This window comes from Mizuhopecten yessoensis, unplaced genomic scaffold, assembly GCF_002113885.1.
Source record: "Mizuhopecten yessoensis strain PY_sf001 unplaced genomic scaffold, ASM211388v2 scaffold2307, whole genome shotgun sequence".
In the NCBI taxonomy this organism is placed as follows: Eukaryota; Metazoa; Mollusca; class Bivalvia; order Pectinida; family Pectinidae; genus Mizuhopecten; species Mizuhopecten yessoensis.
The window spans coordinates 487,185-504,448 of record NW_018404481.1 but is presented as its reverse complement, the minus strand read 5'-3'; the positions used below and the strand labels follow the sequence as shown (position 1 = coordinate 504,448).

The 17,264-nt window shown below is 37.4% G+C and overlaps 1 protein-coding gene across 1 annotated transcript in view; it reads right to left on the bottom strand.

Moving 5' to 3' along the window:
* Positions 1 to 17,264, bottom strand: part of LOC110445468 — a 243,428-nt gene that overhangs the window by 139,620 nt on the left and 86,544 nt on the right. Inside the window, exons 3-8 of the mRNA XM_021490120.1 lie at positions 16,038 to 16,146; positions 13,767 to 13,839; positions 10,802 to 10,954; positions 8,433 to 8,606; positions 7,209 to 7,289; positions 5,909 to 6,076 (exon numbers count right to left, since the gene is read on the bottom strand). Coding sequence (XP_021345795.1) covers positions 5,909 to 6,076; positions 7,209 to 7,289; positions 8,433 to 8,606; positions 10,802 to 10,954; positions 13,767 to 13,839; positions 16,038 to 16,146 — 758 coding nt within the window. The remainder of the gene's footprint in view (positions 1 to 5,908; positions 6,077 to 7,208; positions 7,290 to 8,432; positions 8,607 to 10,801; positions 10,955 to 13,766; positions 13,840 to 16,037; positions 16,147 to 17,264) is intronic.

Here is a 17,264-nt window from a genome sequence, read left to right as displayed (position 1 = left end):
CGTATGTGAAACTCTCTAGTAATTTTATATGTGCGTATGTATAACTGTGTGTAGCCTATATGGGACAACATGAAGAAGACCTATTGTCCCCCCAATACCACTGGTACGTCAGAACTAATACCACGCAGACATATCCACTGTAAGTGACAAAAAAAATCTACTTAAAGAATACATCCAGCATACGTCAATGCTGAGTGACTGCCAGTTTTTTGTCATAAACTCTGACGTTCTGTCAACGTCATACTGAGACTTTATATATATCTGGGATAAGACAAACCGACTGGTTTATCCAAATACTGCAGGAATTCGGCATTGTTATCGCAAAACACAGACAGCATTGACAGGCTTCCAAAACCTGGGGACACACTGAAGGATCTTCAATATTTTTTATCACGGCCTCATTGAATATGCATAGGACTAATTAAGGAGGCACTAAGTAGCATAACAGCGGGTGTACAGCATACTGGGTGTATGTATCTATTGCAGCGCTTGTACGTAATATATCAATATAACCAGTCTCAATGTTCAGATAAAACATATCCTAGATAATCGTGGATGAGGGCGAGAGTGATTCTACAGCTGGTTTTCATTGTCCTGTCCTCTGGCCTAATTGTATACAGGCCTGAGGGAGGCATGTACATACCACTGCCGATGATGCAGATAAGCATGTGATCACACCATGACTACTGTCACCAGTGTCTACACACCTCGTACAGATCCCCGAGTTATTTATCAAATATGATCAAACACGTCTGATGGTATTTATTTCAGATTGTGAAATAGATTTGTGTAAATCATGTAAATGAGGTCAGTTTTCCATATGATGGACCATTTCATGCAAATAAGATATAACATATATATACCTGTTCCGAAAAAATATGGAAGCAGTCAAATTGATTGCAATCAATTGTTAACATTTACTGTGGTCCAGTAGTCAATAACATTTACTGTGGTCCAGTAGTCAGTAACATTTACTGTGGTCCAGTATTCAGTTACATTTACTGTGTCCCAATACACAGTGACAATAATTACAGTGGCTTAAGGTGGCTCCACACATCGTCATCAGCATCCATTTTCGTGATGTACTTCCGGAAAAAGTACAGCCTTGATTCAATTATCTTGATCGAAATGTGCATGTACACCATGTCGTCATTTCCGTATTGCGTATCGGGCATTCAATATTGTAGTGCAAATTATAGTAAAACGCGGGCCGTTTTCATATAAACGGTCAAACCGATCGGACCACTGTTGTTCGTTTATTAAATAAGGTTGGACCTAGTAATCTGATGCTGCTTTCAGTCGAACCTTGAGAAAGCCTTGCAAGACCTGAATACACAATTTGCAGGTCCGCAGGGATTTATACCCGAAATTGTTACATTTATAAACGGTCAAACCGGTTGTTCCGCATAAACGAACAGGCCCCTGGTTAACAATAGTACATGTGCGTGCCGTATAATCACACGTACTTCGGGAATAAAGCTTTCCAATTCATAGGCATTAACAGACTCATGGGAAGACAGTGACATGAGACAAGAAGACCTCAAGAAGGTCATATAGGAAACACATGGAATGCGGACGTACCGACCTCACATGGGCATATCACGTGCTTACACGAATTCATAAGCTCGAGGTCGTTACGATTTTCACTGTTGAGCGAGTTTCGCCCTGTCGATTAACTTGTTTTTACAAATGTAGTCTATTTACTCTGTGAAAATAATGTTTTGTAAAATATCAAGATCCCTATGAAATGCTTGTGTGAGTGCACGTGAAAATGGCATACCTCTGGTCACATATGTACCAGACATGTTATCATAAATATTCCGTGAGTTAACGGACTGTGGAATGATGTCCAAAGTGTACATGACTGAGAGTCATTGGGTTCCATTAAAGAAGAATAAATTGATAATTTTGATATCATATTTTTTATTTATTTCCATCATTTTTGTTATATGTAAACAGAGACAACCGTCGATTCTTTTTCAAGGAAGATAACTCTCACCTGGATCAAAGTGATAGTAAAATGTAAAATAAATTAATTATAAAGCCATTGTGTATATTTTGTTCAATTACCCACTCTATATGTATAGATCTTTGTTTCCTGTTTGCTTTTAGCTTGTAGATAATCACTTGTATTCATAAAAATTCAATAAAAAACACTTTGTGTAACATGTGTTACACATTTTGCGATAATAAAATACTTGTAGGGTTAATTAGAAATGCTTCTTTTCATTTTACAATTGTAGTTATTGTTCCAAACAATGCCACACACAAACAAAAAAAACGGAAAATATTAAAATTGACGAAAACTCAATTTTTTGGTATTTTTTCCAAAAAAGTCCCCAAACTATCGGAATGTTTAGATTTTCATAAAATCAACTCTACATAGTTGCATAACCATTATATGCAAGTTTCAACGAATTTTGAAGGTTAATTGCGAAAGTGTGGAGCCACCTTAATTAGCGCTCAGTAGCAATAACTGCCAGCCAGCACTATCTAACATATTAACTGGGGACCAGCTAACAATACACATGATACTCTGATGCACTAGTTTGTTTGTTTGATGTTTGTACGGTTCACTGACAGGACCACATGAGTCCAGTATATGTGTATAAATATCTACTTGTACAGTGATATTCTGATAGGAAATAATTGCATTACTACTACAGATGTATGCTGTGAATCTGTATACCAATACGACATGTATCGTGCTGTGTTATCCATTTTTGCATCACTAAACCACCTGCAAATGATTATAATACATCACAAATAAGCAATACTATCAGAGTTATTTCCCTTGATAAACCACCCTGTATCTCAAACAAGAGTTATGTCCCTTGAAACACCATTTCAAATATGAAAAGATATAGCTACAAGCCTTATAATATGTATGTAGTTGATAAAGCACTCATGTCCTTTGTACTTCTATATGTACTTATGTTTATTATTTGATAGAGGGAGGGAGAATACATGTCTTCTAGATAGTAATATTTTTATAACAACATGTTAGAAAGAATTCTTCAATATCACACTTCCATTAAATAAAATCTTCAGGGTCAAAGTAAATATATTTGTTACAAACTTTAAACTAGTACTAGAATAATAAATTGGCCTAATTCATTTTATTCCAAGAGGTTCACATCAGAAATAACAATGTGTCCTTAATAACCACAGGGGTATTAAAAACAATTAAGGCAAAGTAATGCAGGGCAATCCAATTATGGTCGGCCCATCCGCGATGATTTCATTATTTACCAACTCAGCTATACCTAAGTCAGGACTGACCTACTGTAAAGAAAGTATCCTTATACAAATCTAGAACAGGGAAACCTTTTCCAATGACAGTGGTCAAAATGTCAAAATATAAATATCAGAGCTTGCTTTTGGTATATATCTTATATCTCAGGATAATATGGACAAACTAATTCAATTACTGAGGTCAGAGGTCAAATGATATATCACAGTGATTAACTTTTTGTAACCTAGCTGCACTCTGCCTTCATTAGATATACCTGCAAAGTGAATTTGGTTGATCTTTGTGAAATAGCTAATAAAGGAGATATGCTCCAGATAAAATGTCTAAAGTGTAATAAGGTTGAAGGTCAAAGCATAGGTCACAGTGACCTACTTTTCCCACTTCGCACTCCACATCAATGTGGAATTATAATGTTTTGTTTGGATCTATCCTGAAGTATATATAAGAATACTATTGGGTGTTTCTGGTGAGATATTTTAATAGTATACCATCACTGGGAGATAATATTTTCACCAAGCATTGATCATCACCCCTTAAATGTCTGATGATACTATATACAATCGTCGAGGAAGAGGTCCAACCGAAACAAAGATCATCACTAATGGCTTTTATGCTGTAATTCTACTGTATCCAAGCTTAAGGAGTACCTTCCTGTCATCAAATTGAGTGACGTAATACATCAAGTGAAACTGTTAACAAAACTCTGGATTCACATTTGTAAAAAGTATGTATGGAAGATTCACATTTTCGCATTTGTAAAAAGTGTAATGGGAAGATTCACATTTTCACATTTGTAAAAAGTTTATTGGGAAGATTCACATTTTCACATTTGTAAAAAGTTTATTGGTAAGATTCACATTTTCACATTTGCAAAAAGATTAATGGGAAGAATCACATTTTCACATTTGTAAAAAGTTTATTGGGGAAGATTCACATTTTCACATTCGTAAAAAGTTTATTGGGAGGTTCACATTTTCACATTTGTAAAAAGTATATTGGGAAGATTCACATTTTCACATTTGTAAAAAGTGTAATGGGAAGAATCACATTTTCACATTTGTAAAAAGTTTATTGGGAAGATTAACATTTTCAGATTTGTAAAAAGTATATTGGGAAGATTCACATTTTCACATTTGTAAAAAGTGCAATGGAAAGAATCACATTTTCACATTTGTAAAAAGTGTATTGGAAAATTAGCTGACAATCTAATTTCAAATAATGTCTATGACAGGATGTAATCTGTCCTAAGTGAATTTTAAACGAATTGTGTTCCTATTTTTATTTACTTTTTTTTAAAAATGACAAAACACTTATATGTCTGTCATTGTTCTACTCTTGAATCAGTTGGCACATCACATTTAGTGACACAGACAGTTTTTGATGATTCTGTGATTGACTTATAACTGTATCCATTAATTTCTGTTCAGAAGATTAAACAATAGTTTCTCCTGATACTCAATACCACCGTGCATGTTGCTGTTTTGCTAAAAGTCAACATCGATGAGTGAAAATCCAGAATATGGTTGCCCTATAGACGTATGTTACCACAGCTATGACAAGCTTTAATTTCTACCAGGTCATGTCAAAATGGATTAAACTTCTGAGCGCAGATGTTTTTATATCACTAGATTATAATTAATACCACAGCTCCCAAAATAAAAACTTCTAACATCAGGTAGAATTATTTAAATCACCAAAATTAAAATCACTATTATTTTTACACTAGTTTTAGGATATGATTACAAAATTTTCGCATCGCAAAATATCCCACTTAACAGAAATTAAAGTCAAAAGCAATCATAGATGTATTAAATTGAAGGAGGATGAAGTTTGAATGTTTGAATTCAATTCAAATGAAAGTGAAATACCGATAGAAATATTAGGATTTCTGAAAATTAATATATTTAATGATTAGACGTTTTGCTTTTTCTCCCTTTATGGTACAATGTAGCTCATGGGAGATATTTTAGAGTTGATTTAGAATTATGATTACTGCGGTGTGACACACAGAATCTTATGTAATGCTGTCACCACTGCTAGACCCAGACCACATAACAAAAAGTTGCAAGAGTTATCTTTCTTCTTGCCATATCACATTTGAGCAGCATTTCATCCATGATATATTAGGTAGATCCTCATCCTGACATCGAACCTTTCACATAACAATAGTCTCTTCATTATTGTACTTCCAAAAGAATACCCACCACTCTTGAACCCTCCCACCAGTCAAGCCAATTAAGTCTTGCATCATCATGCCATCTCCCATTTATAATGTTAATATTACACCTACCCAAAAAAACTAATCTTTACATTACATCTTATCCCTGAAATCTCATCTCTCGGAACCTTCCTTTGACCCCCCCACCTCTTCTCCGACCCCTCACCACCTCTTCTCCGACCTCTCACCTCTTAATCCCCCCATTCCCATGCATGCTATACCCACAGCTCCCTTCGCCCACATCCCTAATTTAGTACCTCAATCCAAAACCCTCCCTACCCAAATATCGCAAATATCATACCTCCCTAAACCCTACACCCAACCCTTCACCCCCAATAATCTTCCATCTCAAACCACTTCCCTCACCTTCGTTACCCCTCACCCCTAATATCCTTCCAAACCCTGCTCCCAGTCCCCGTAACCCGACTGCCACAAACCTCTGAGTTAATGATGGTGATGTCAGCTGGGTGGAAGCAAGGGTGATGGAGTTCTAGTCGAGGACACTCGGGATTGAGTGCCTCCACGTACCACGATATATCTAGCTGAGGGTTGACCTGTCGACACACCTTTAACAGCTCGTCAAATCGTTTGTGCTGTTCGTTAGCCTGTAAAGGATGCAAAGTATTGATGAAGTACTCAAAATGTAACACACCGTGACGCGTCAATATTTAATCGGGATAAAGTACCTGGTACACTGATCACCTACACCCGTTGTGGTAACCGTGCTGTGCTTTTCAACGAATCCTGTTGTTTTCATTTAATTTCAATTTTTCAACAAAACAAGCTAGTTAACACATTCATCCCTGAAATTTCAAAATGAACTATTCTAACCTTTGAATTGGAAGAGTTCAAATGTGTCTCCAGGGGTGGATGCGTTAATCTACACATGGTATTATACAATACCCAAATATAAAAAAAAAAATGGCTATACGGACATTTTCTTTGTGTATAAAATCTGAAGTGAATTAATCACAGTCAAACCTGTATTAAAACACCAACCTGCATGGGTTAAATCTAGAAAATGGTCTCTTAACACAGGTGGTCTCTTAATACAGGTTAACTGTCCTTAAATGACCATAGCTGTTGATAGGACGTTAAACAATACTAAACCAAACCAAATACAGGTTAAATTCACAATCAAATCACTACAATGGGAAACATAAACTCATTCACCCCTGAAGTTTCATAATGAACTCTACCAACCTTTGAGTTGGAAGAGTTAAAATGTGTCTTCAGGGTTGATTGAGTTAAAAAAAGTGGTCTCTTCACACAGGTGGTCTCTTAATGGAGGTGCAAACAATATAGCATATAAGTTTCCTTAATAAACAAGTTGTGCTTTAGGCAAGTATAATGTATTTTTGCCTCAATTTGTAATCTTTACCTAAAAGTTAGGGTCCAAAAAATAACCTATGGTACATCTTTAAGCAATGGCAGATGTGTATCAAATTTCATTTTAACATGGTAATGGTCAAGATATTTAGGAATCATTCTTCGCATAAGAGCTGTTAACGAATGAATGCATGCATGGATACCAATTAAACCACAAAATATGTATGACAATAAAGAAATGTAGAAATTTGTAGAAAACTGTTCTTTTATTTAACTATAACAAGCCAAAAAATAATTCTGGATTTTTTTTTTATGCTGTTGCAATTTGTATCTTATTTTTATTAATCTGTTTAATTTTCATAAACAAAAGTCTTGTTATGAACAGGTAAGGTTCCGCTGCATTCTTACCTTTGTCAACAGAAGCAGTGCGTGACTCTCTATCGCCACGTTAACAGTATTGCTGGTATCTATGTAAATTTCCTCTAGTTCCTGTAATATAATACAGCAATCAATACACACAAACGACAACAATCTAATGATGACTTAATTACATGTCTGTATCTCAGCAGTTCATGTCTGTATCTCAGCAGTTCATGTCTGTATCTCAGCAGGAGCAGATTTTGTTTATATACCAATGCATTTTTTTAATTTTATTTTTTTATAACAACTGATGCTGTTCCGAATCTATACTTGGGGTGGGAATCGAATCGTAAATGCTGTTAAACCATCTTTGACCTTTAACTGTGGCCTTGATCTTTAGGTTAGCATTAAGATAATTGTATGTAAACAAAGCATCAAGTGGCGATACATTTACAAATCAATAATGTGTAAGCATCGCTAACAAATGTACCTGCTACATTTCATAATTTTAATAATTACAATTACATACATCTATAACTTTATCCTAGGGTTGGGCATTATAATATAATTAACCCACCCTATACAGTTTAACTGCACTTAGTGTTATAGTAAGAATGTGTGCTACCGAATTACGGGTTATTTACGTGGGCTTCAAATTTTCCCCGATTATGACACAAAATTTAGAAAACTGAAATTTACACAGATTATAATTTTGCGATCCAGACCCAAGAAGGAACTTTTTCGTTGTGGGTTAGTAAAGAGACGGGAAAACCTGCATGTCAAGTATCAAATAGTCAAATAAATACGCTTTATTACAGCATATTGAGCGACAACAACTAAGTGTATTTTGCTAAACAAATCATTGAAAAAACTATTACATGTGTGATATAATCTATTTTTCAAACATCTTGTATTACTCTTAATTGACGTAAATGAATCGTTACAACCACATACTAGTTATTTCTTGAAGACATTACGGTTATGGAGTTCATAGTCGGGACTCATTTTTGCGCTTTATCATATCATTCTGCGGATGATATTTTCACTATCACAATATTATCCAACGAAATCAAGAAAATATCATCCCCGCGGAAATATCTATACCGATGATATGTGTCAGAACAGAACTTTTCAGTAATGTTAAAAAAAAATACCTCAGCACCATCATCAATTCATGTGCACAGCTTTCAAACTTGTCATCAACTTATTAAACAAAACCTGAACTGCCAATCATAAATAGGATTTTTACAGGTGAACGAAAGAATCTCTTACCTCTAAAACTTTTGGTATAACCATTTGGAATTCGTCTATAGTTCTGTTGGAAGCCCGTATTTGGAACACATATTCGTTGTGTGCATTGTAGAACTGTGCTTTGGCATTTTCCCGTGATATCGGTGTGCTACAATCCTGATATTGTGTGTAGGAATTCTTATACTCCTCCTCTGCCTAGCAAATAGAAATAAGAAATGGAATTTTCACCTTTCTCCATAATAAGTCCCACAGAGTAATGTGAATCTTTTAGACTGCATAAACAACTTCCCATTAATGACTCAGATCAGCCCCTAACATCTTCCCCTTCGAGCTGACTCTGAACTTTCTGTCAGGACCCAGAGCCCCTAACATCATCCCCTTCTAGCTGACTCTGAGCTTTCTGTAAGGACCCAGAGCCCCTAACATCATCCCCTTCTAGCTGACTCTGAGCTTTCTGTAAGGACCCAGAGCCCCTTGCATCTTCCCCTTATTGCTGATTCTGAACTTTCTGCAAGGACCCAGAGACCCTAACATCGTCCCATTTTAGCTGATTCTGAACTTTCTGTCAGGACCCAGAGCCCCTAACATCATCCCCTTCTAGCTGACTCTGAGCTTTCTGTAAGGACCCAGAGCCCCATACATCTTTCCATTTTAGCTGGTTCTGGACTTTCTGTAAGTATCCAGATCCCCTATACACCTACCCCTTCTAGCTGATTTTGAACTTTCTGTAAGCACCCAGAGCCCCATACATCTTTCCATTTTAGCTGGTTCTGGACTTTCTGTAAGTATCCAGATCCCCTATACACCTACACATTCTAGCTGATTTTGAACTTTCTGTAAGCACCCAGAGCCCCTTACATCTTCCCCTTATTGCTGATTCTGAACTTTCTGCAAGGACCCAGCGCCCCTAACATCTTCCCCTTCTAGCTGGCTCTGAACTTTCTGCAAGGACCCAGAGACCCTAACATCGTCCCATTTTAGCTGATTCTTAACTTTCTGTAAGGCCCCAGAGCCCCTACCATCTTCCCCTTCTAGCTGGCTCTGAACTTTCTGCAAGGACCCAGCGCCCCTAACATCTTCCCCTAATGTGAATCTTTTAGACTGCATAAACAACTTCCCATTAATGACTCAGATCAGCCCCTAACATCTTCCCCTTCGAGCTGACTCTGAACTTTCTGCAAGGACCCGGAGCCCCTAACATCTTCCCCTTCGAGCTGACTCTGAACTTTCTGCAAGGACCCGGAGCCCCTAACATCTTCCCATTTTAGCTGGTTCTGGACTTTCTGTAAGTATCCAGATCCCCTATACACCTACACATTCTAGCTGATTTTGAACTTTCTGTAAGCACCCAGAGCCCCTTACATCTTCCCCTTTTAGCTGACTCTGAACTTTCTGCAAGGACCCAGAGCCCCTAACATCTCCCCCTTCTAGCTGACTCTGAGCTTTCTGTAAGGACCCAGAGCCCGTACCATCTTCCCCTTCTAGCTGCTTCTGAACTTTCTGCAAGGACCCAGCGCCCCTAACATCTTCCCCTTCGAGCTGACTCTGAACTTTCTGTCAGGACCCAGAGCCCCTAACATCGTCCAATTTTAGCTGATTCTGAACTTTCTGCAAGGACCCAGAGACCCTAACATCGTCCCATTTTAGCTGATTCTGAACTTAATGTAAGGACCAAGAGCCCCGAACATCTTCCCATTTTAGCTGATTCTGAACTTAATGTAAGGACCAAGAGCCCCGAACATCTTCCCATTTTAGCTGGTTCTGGACTTTCTGTAAGTATCCAGATCCCCTATACACCTACGCATTCTAGCTCATTTTGAACTTTCTGTAAGGACCCAGAGCCCCATACATCTTTCCAATTTAGCTGGTTCTGGACTTTCTGTAAGTATCATGATCCCCTATACACCTACGCATTCTAGCTCATTTTGAACTTTCTGTAAGGTGTTCCTTACATCTTCCCCTTATTGCTGATTCTGAACTTTCTGTAAGTACCAAGAGCCCCTAACATCTTCCCCTTCGAGCTGACTCTGAACTTTCTGTAATGACTCGAAGCCCCTAACATCTTCCCATTTAGTTGATTCTGAACTTTCTGTAAGTACCAAGAGCCCCTAACATCTTCCATTTTAGCTGATTCTGAACTTACTGTAAGGAGCAAGAGCCCCTAACATGTTCCCATTTTAGCTGATTCTTAACTTTCTGTAAGGCCCCAGAGCCCCTTACATCTTCCCATTTTAGCTGGTTCTGGACTTTCTGTAAGTATCCAGATCCCCTATACACCTACCCATTCTAGCTGACTCTGAACTTTCTGTAAGGACCCAGAGCCCCATACATCTTCCTATTTTAGCTGGTTCTGGACTTTCTGTAAGTATCAAGATCCCCTATACACCTACGCATTCTAGCTGATTTTGAACTTTCTGTAAGGTGTTGTCGAAGTGTTCCCGAAACACGTTGAGGCGCTGGGCCTGACTTTGTTTGTAGGTGGCCATCTCCTCTAACGGCTTGTACACGCTCTTTATTAGCAGACTTGCCGCATCCAGGTGTGCCTGCACAAATAGAATCCTTCTAAAATATATTTATAGTCTAAATACATCCAGGTGTTTGCACAAATACAATCCTTCTAAAATATATTTAGTCTAAATGCATCCAGGTGTTTGCACAAATACAATCCTTCTAAAACATGTCTATAGTTTTAGGGCATCCAGGTGTGCCTGAATAAATACCATCCTTCTAAAACATATATATAGTCTTACTGCATCCAGGTGTGCCTGCATATGTACTGCATCCAGGTCAATGTTAACAAGATCGAGGCCCAGAGGGCCTGTATCGCTCACCTGGATATCTATAAGCAATCATAGCAAAATATTCTACAAATGAGATCCAAGGGAATATGCCAGAGCCCAAGGCCAATCCTTGTAGCATATCTGTATTAGGTTTTTCATGCCAAGCAATTTAATGTATGGTTATGGGTCGGGGATCTCAACTGCTTCCAAGCTGTGACTAAGAAACTATGGTCCCTAGGGTTGTGGCCAGACCCCAGGGTCTATTCTAATATCATGACTGCATTCCTCTCTTTATGCCCAACAATTGAATATATAATTTGGGGTGGGGATCTTAACCATTTCAAAGTTATGATTCAGGGGTTATGTCTCCAAGGGTGGGGCAGACCCTGGGGCAATCCTGGAAGCAAATGTGCATTCTTCTCTTTATATGGTTATACGGTAGGGATCTCAACCATTTCCAAGTAATACACTTTTTTGTGCCCCACCCCTTAGCCTGGGGGTTAGCCCCACCATTTGTACAATTTTGAATCTCCACCACCTAGGGATGCTTCCAGTCAAATTTGGTTGATATTCATCTCTTAATTCCAGAGAAGAAGTCGCTTAAAGCAGTATAGCCAAATAACACTTTTTGGCCCCGCCCCTCAGCCCCCTAGGGGGTCAGCGACACCAATTGTACAATTATGAATCTCTGCCTCCCAAGAAATGCTTTTGATCAAATATGATTGATATCCAGTGCATAGTTCTACAGAAGAAGTCGTTTGTAGCAATATAATATGGTTGATATCTATCTCTTAGTTCCAGAGAAGAAGTCGCTTAAAGCAGTAAAGCCAAATAACCCTTTTTGGCCCCGCCCCTCAGCCCCCTGGGGGGTCTGCCCCAACATTTGTACAATTCTGAATCCCCACCACCTAGGGATGCTTCCAGTCAAATATGGTTGATATCCACTTCTTGGTTCCAGAGAAGAAGTCGCTTAAAGCAATAAAGCCAAATTGATCCCTTTTGGCCCCGCCCCTCAGTCCCCTGGGGGGTCAGCCCCACCATTTGTACACTTTTGAATCCCCACCACCTAGGGATGCTTCCAGTCAAATTTAGTTGAATTCCAATCAGTGGTTAAGAAGAAGAAGTCGTTTAAAGAAATTGTTGACGTACGGACGACGGATGCCACGGTATGGCATAAGCTCACCTTGATCCTTTGGACCAGGTGAGCTAAAAATATAATCAGTCAATACAATCCAGTTAATCAGAATATTTTCCAAATTCAAAATGCAAATGCATCAAGTTCAGTTACTTCCTGTCTTACCTGAGTTACTATGGGTAACTAAGAGCAGAACTTGATGTTTAGTTGAGTCGGTAGGTAACATACTTGATTATGTTCAGGTGAGTTGGTATGTAACATACTTGATTATGCTCAGGTGAGTCGGTATGTAACATACTTGATTATGCTCAGTTGAGTCGGTATGTAACATACTTGATTATGCTCAGTTGAGTCGGTAGGTAACATACTTGATTATGTTCAGGTGAGTCGGTATGTAACATACTTGATTATGCTCAGTTGAGTCGGTATGTAACATACTTGATTTTGCTCAGTTGAGTCGGTAGGTAACATACTTGATTATGCTCAGGTGAGTTAATAAAAAGTAGTGAGTGATCCAGTTATAAAGTTTTATTAATAGCTGACTCACCTGAGCAGCAAACTCTGTTACATGTCAACTCACCCTAAGTGTCAAGTTCTATTATTTGTTGACTTACGTACCTCAGCTTGAAACTCTGTTATTTTTCCCTCACAGAATCAGCAATTTATGTTACTCCCAGCTGGCTCACTTGATCATTAAGCTAGCTGTTATTAGTTGACTCTCCTGAACACCATGGAGGTTTATTTTAACTTTCTTACTACCCTGAGCACTAACAAGCTGTACTATATCTACAGACTCACCTGTACAATGGTCTGTATTGCTTGTTGACTCACAAGATTGTTAATAATGGTTATTTGTTGACTCACATGACCATTTAATTATGTTATTTGTTGATTAACTAAAGTATTAAGTTCTGATACTATTGAGTTACCACTAGTATGAAGATATTTCTTGAGATCTGAGACTCAGGTTACTGTAACTAAATTATTAGTGACAAGAATATTGAGTTGACTATAACTTATAAAATCTCTAACAATCTAACAATCAAGTTTTATTACTTAACCTACAAGAGGATCACATTCTGTAACTGCCTTTGTTGAAAGTCACCTTCTTTTTTGACTCACCTGAGCATCAGGTTTTGTTTTTGACTCACATTAGCATCAAGTTGTTTTTTGACACATATCAGCATCAAGTTCTGTTTTTGACTCACATGAGCATCAAGTTCTGTTTTTGACTTGCACGAGCATCAAGTTATGTGTTTTGGACTCAAATGAGAATCAAGTTCAGTTTTTGACTCACCTATGTGTCATATCCTGTTGTTGACTCACACAAACATCAAGTTTTGTTTTGACTCACCTACGGTCTTACCCTGTTGTTGACTCACATGAACATCAAGTTATGTTTTTGTCTCACCAATGCATCACACCCTGTTGTTGACTCACCTGAGCATCGAGTTCCGTTTCCTGAAGTAGTGTCTCCCATGCATTGTATATAGATGACGGGGTGTCTACTGGCCTGAAGGATAACATTGATTGGAGAGGAGAATCATTGTATGTTCATCGTCTTATTTCTCTCTATAACTTTAACAACAAGTAAAATATTTATGTAGCTAGCATTAGCAAGTGTGATAGATATGGAAACTTCACACCAGTGTGATATTCCAGCACCTACTGATTTACATTATACAATTATAGCCTTCTGATTAGGTTGATGCATGGTTTTGTCGACCTGAGAAAAAATAATGACAGACAATATTTTTTCCCAGGTTGATAAAACCATGTATCGACCGACTTGTAGTAGATGTGGTACAAATTCAATCATGTTATATACGTTCTGGACTCGCTATCTTTAACAGGTTATGCATTAATATTACTGTATAGGTCTGTCACATTATATATAAAACAAGAGGCCCAAGAGGGCCTGTATCGCTCACCTGAATATGTAATCAGTCATAGCAAAATAAGTACTTGTAAGTAGGTAAATGTCATTTTCCTTCTCAAATTGGTAAGCTCTATTCCAAAAGCTACCAGCCAAATCTTATGAATCCATTCCTTTCAGTTCTTAAGAACAAATCCATTAAAATGTTGTTGACCTCTGTGACCTTGAGCAAACTTTGTTGGGCTCTTTCCCAGGAAATAACCAGCCGAATATTAAGGTTCTATAACTTCCAGTTCTTCGGAAGAAGTCATTTGAAGTGTTTGACATATCTGCCTCATGTGACCTTAAAAGTAGGTCAAGGTCATTTTCATTCTCAAACTTTGTTGGGCTCTTTCCTAGGAAGCTACAAGCCAAATATAAAGATTCTATACCTTTCAGTTGTTCAGAGGAAGTCGTTTGAAGTGTCTGACACATTTGACCCCTGTGACCTTGAAAGAAGGTCAAGGTCATTTTCTTCCTCAAACTTTGTCGGGCTCTATCCCAGGAAGCCATCAATCAAATATAAAGATTCTATACCTTTCAGTTCTTCAGAAGAAGTCATTTGAAGCTTTTGACACATTTGACCCCTGTGACCTTGAAAGTAGAACAAGGTAATTTTCATTCTCAAACTTTGTTGGGCTCCATCCCAGGAACCAATCAGCCAAATATGAAGATTCTATACCTTTTAGTTCATCAGAAGAAGTCGTTTGAAGTTTTTGACATATTTGACTCCTGTGACCTTGAAAGTAGGTCAAACTAATTTTCTTCCTCAAACTTTGTTAGGCTCTATCACAGGAAGCCACCAGCCAAATATAAAGATTCTATACCTTTCAGTTCTTCAGAAGAAGTCATTTGAAGCTTTTGACAAGGTGACCCCTGTGACCTTGAAAGTAGGTCAAGGTAGTTTTCATTCTTAAACTTTGTTGGGCTCCATCCCAGGAACCAATCAGCCAAATATGAAGATTCTATTCCTATTAGTTCTTCAGAAGAAGTCGTTTGAAGTGTTTGACACATTTGACCCCTGTAACCTTGAAAGTAGATCAAAGTCATTTTCATTCTCAAACTTTGTTAAGCCCCATCCCAGGAAGCCATCAGCCAAATATGAAGATTCTATACCTTTTAGTTCTTCAGAAGAAGTCGTTTGAAGTTTTTGACATATTTGACCCCTGTGACCTTTAAAGTATGTCAAGGTCATTTTCGTTCTCAAACTTTGTAGGGCCCCTTCCAACAAAGCTTTCAGCCAAATATCATGACTCTAGGCCTGTCCGTTCTTCAGAAGAAGTTGTTTAAAGGAAAATTTGACGGAAGACGACGGACGGACGACGGACGCCGCACCACGACATAAGCTCACTTGCCCTTCGGGCAGGTGAGCTAAAAAAAACGATGTATCATGATACACAGGCATATCATATCTTAATACAGAAATGAAATGATGCTGAACTGCAATATTTTTCATAATCTTAATTATTTTTGCAGCTCTGCTAGGTGTTTTAGCTTTGCAAATTCCTACACATTCTTACAGATATACCTGTACCAATAATCACAGACGGGGTTATTACTGAATATGAAAATCAGTTGAAATGTCATAATAGATATTTGATATAAGAAAACAGTAAATCTGTGTAATCCATACAATATATGATACTATTTGATAAAATTCTGACAACAGTTTCTTTTTAAAATTAACACTTTTTCTTTATGACAATTTATCTGGATACGTATTGTAATACATTCCTATTTTTTATTCCACCATAAACTTGATCAATACTTAATGATTTTGATGATCTATAACCAACCTCTCTTTCAGCAGTTCGTAGTTTTTCCTGCGGAATGATGATATCACAGATTGTATTTCTTTAGAGAAGTGTTCATGGGCGGCCGCCATCTGTTGTGCAAATTCTGCCACTGTGAAAATAAACAAACAAACATTCAATATGTTTTGGTCCAATTCAAACTGTCATTTTCATTGCAAAGCCCTGCATTGGAACTTAATAGTTTCTAACCTTATAAGAACTTACTATAGAGGATAAAACCAGTAGGCGTAGTCTTGTTTTAGAGCGTTTCACGCTTTAATCGTTGCCCTTAATCATGATTGCGCCAATTGAAGTTCTTGTACATGGTTCTTTATTGCATATTTATGGAATGTGCTAATTCATCAATTCGCGACTATATTGAAATTTGATAATGCGCTAAAATTTGAGTGCGTTGAAATATGTACATTTACAGTACATTTTTCAGGAGATGCAATTAAGACAATTTGGGTATTGCTCTTGCATAATTGACTCATACAGTGCAGACTGAATGCAGAGCTGCTTTTCCACTCATCCTTATAATGAAGTTAGCTCATACTAGTTTGCGTGAACTTCTCGATATGGCAATGCATCTATTATGTTAAACTGAATCTCCTGTTTAAAATCATAACAACACATTTAACCTTATCTTTATAATTGATCTCTGATAACGATATAACAACAGCAACCAAGCATTAACAGGGTATTCAGCTCGATATTTGATGGAGATGTAGTACATATGCATCATATAAATTAATATCAAAACTAATAATTGGAGTGTATTGATAAACGGAAACAGGAAGTACATCCCTAGTTGAAAATCCAATGTAGGGAGACAGTATCACAATTTCCGCAAATTCTAATGTTTAATATTAAACTGATGAATATTGTATGTTTATTATTGACAGAACAGTGTGTTCTCTCAATATTAAAGTATTTCAAAGCAATCCAGGCATTAATTCAGGTTTTTTTTATCAATGAGTCACATGTGTCCATTTTTCTGTACTTCAGGAAACCGGCTACCTATTTCACTACTGTGAAGTTTTTCAAGAACGATAACTCTTACCTGCAATTACTATGTGTATATGGTTTTATTATAAAATGTCAATTTTTATATCGTGTATAGAGAATTAATTTTACACAATTTCAGCATTTATTAAATTGATATACATTAATGCAATACTAATATATGTCAGTATCATTTTTATTGACATTATTTTGTAAAAATATTGT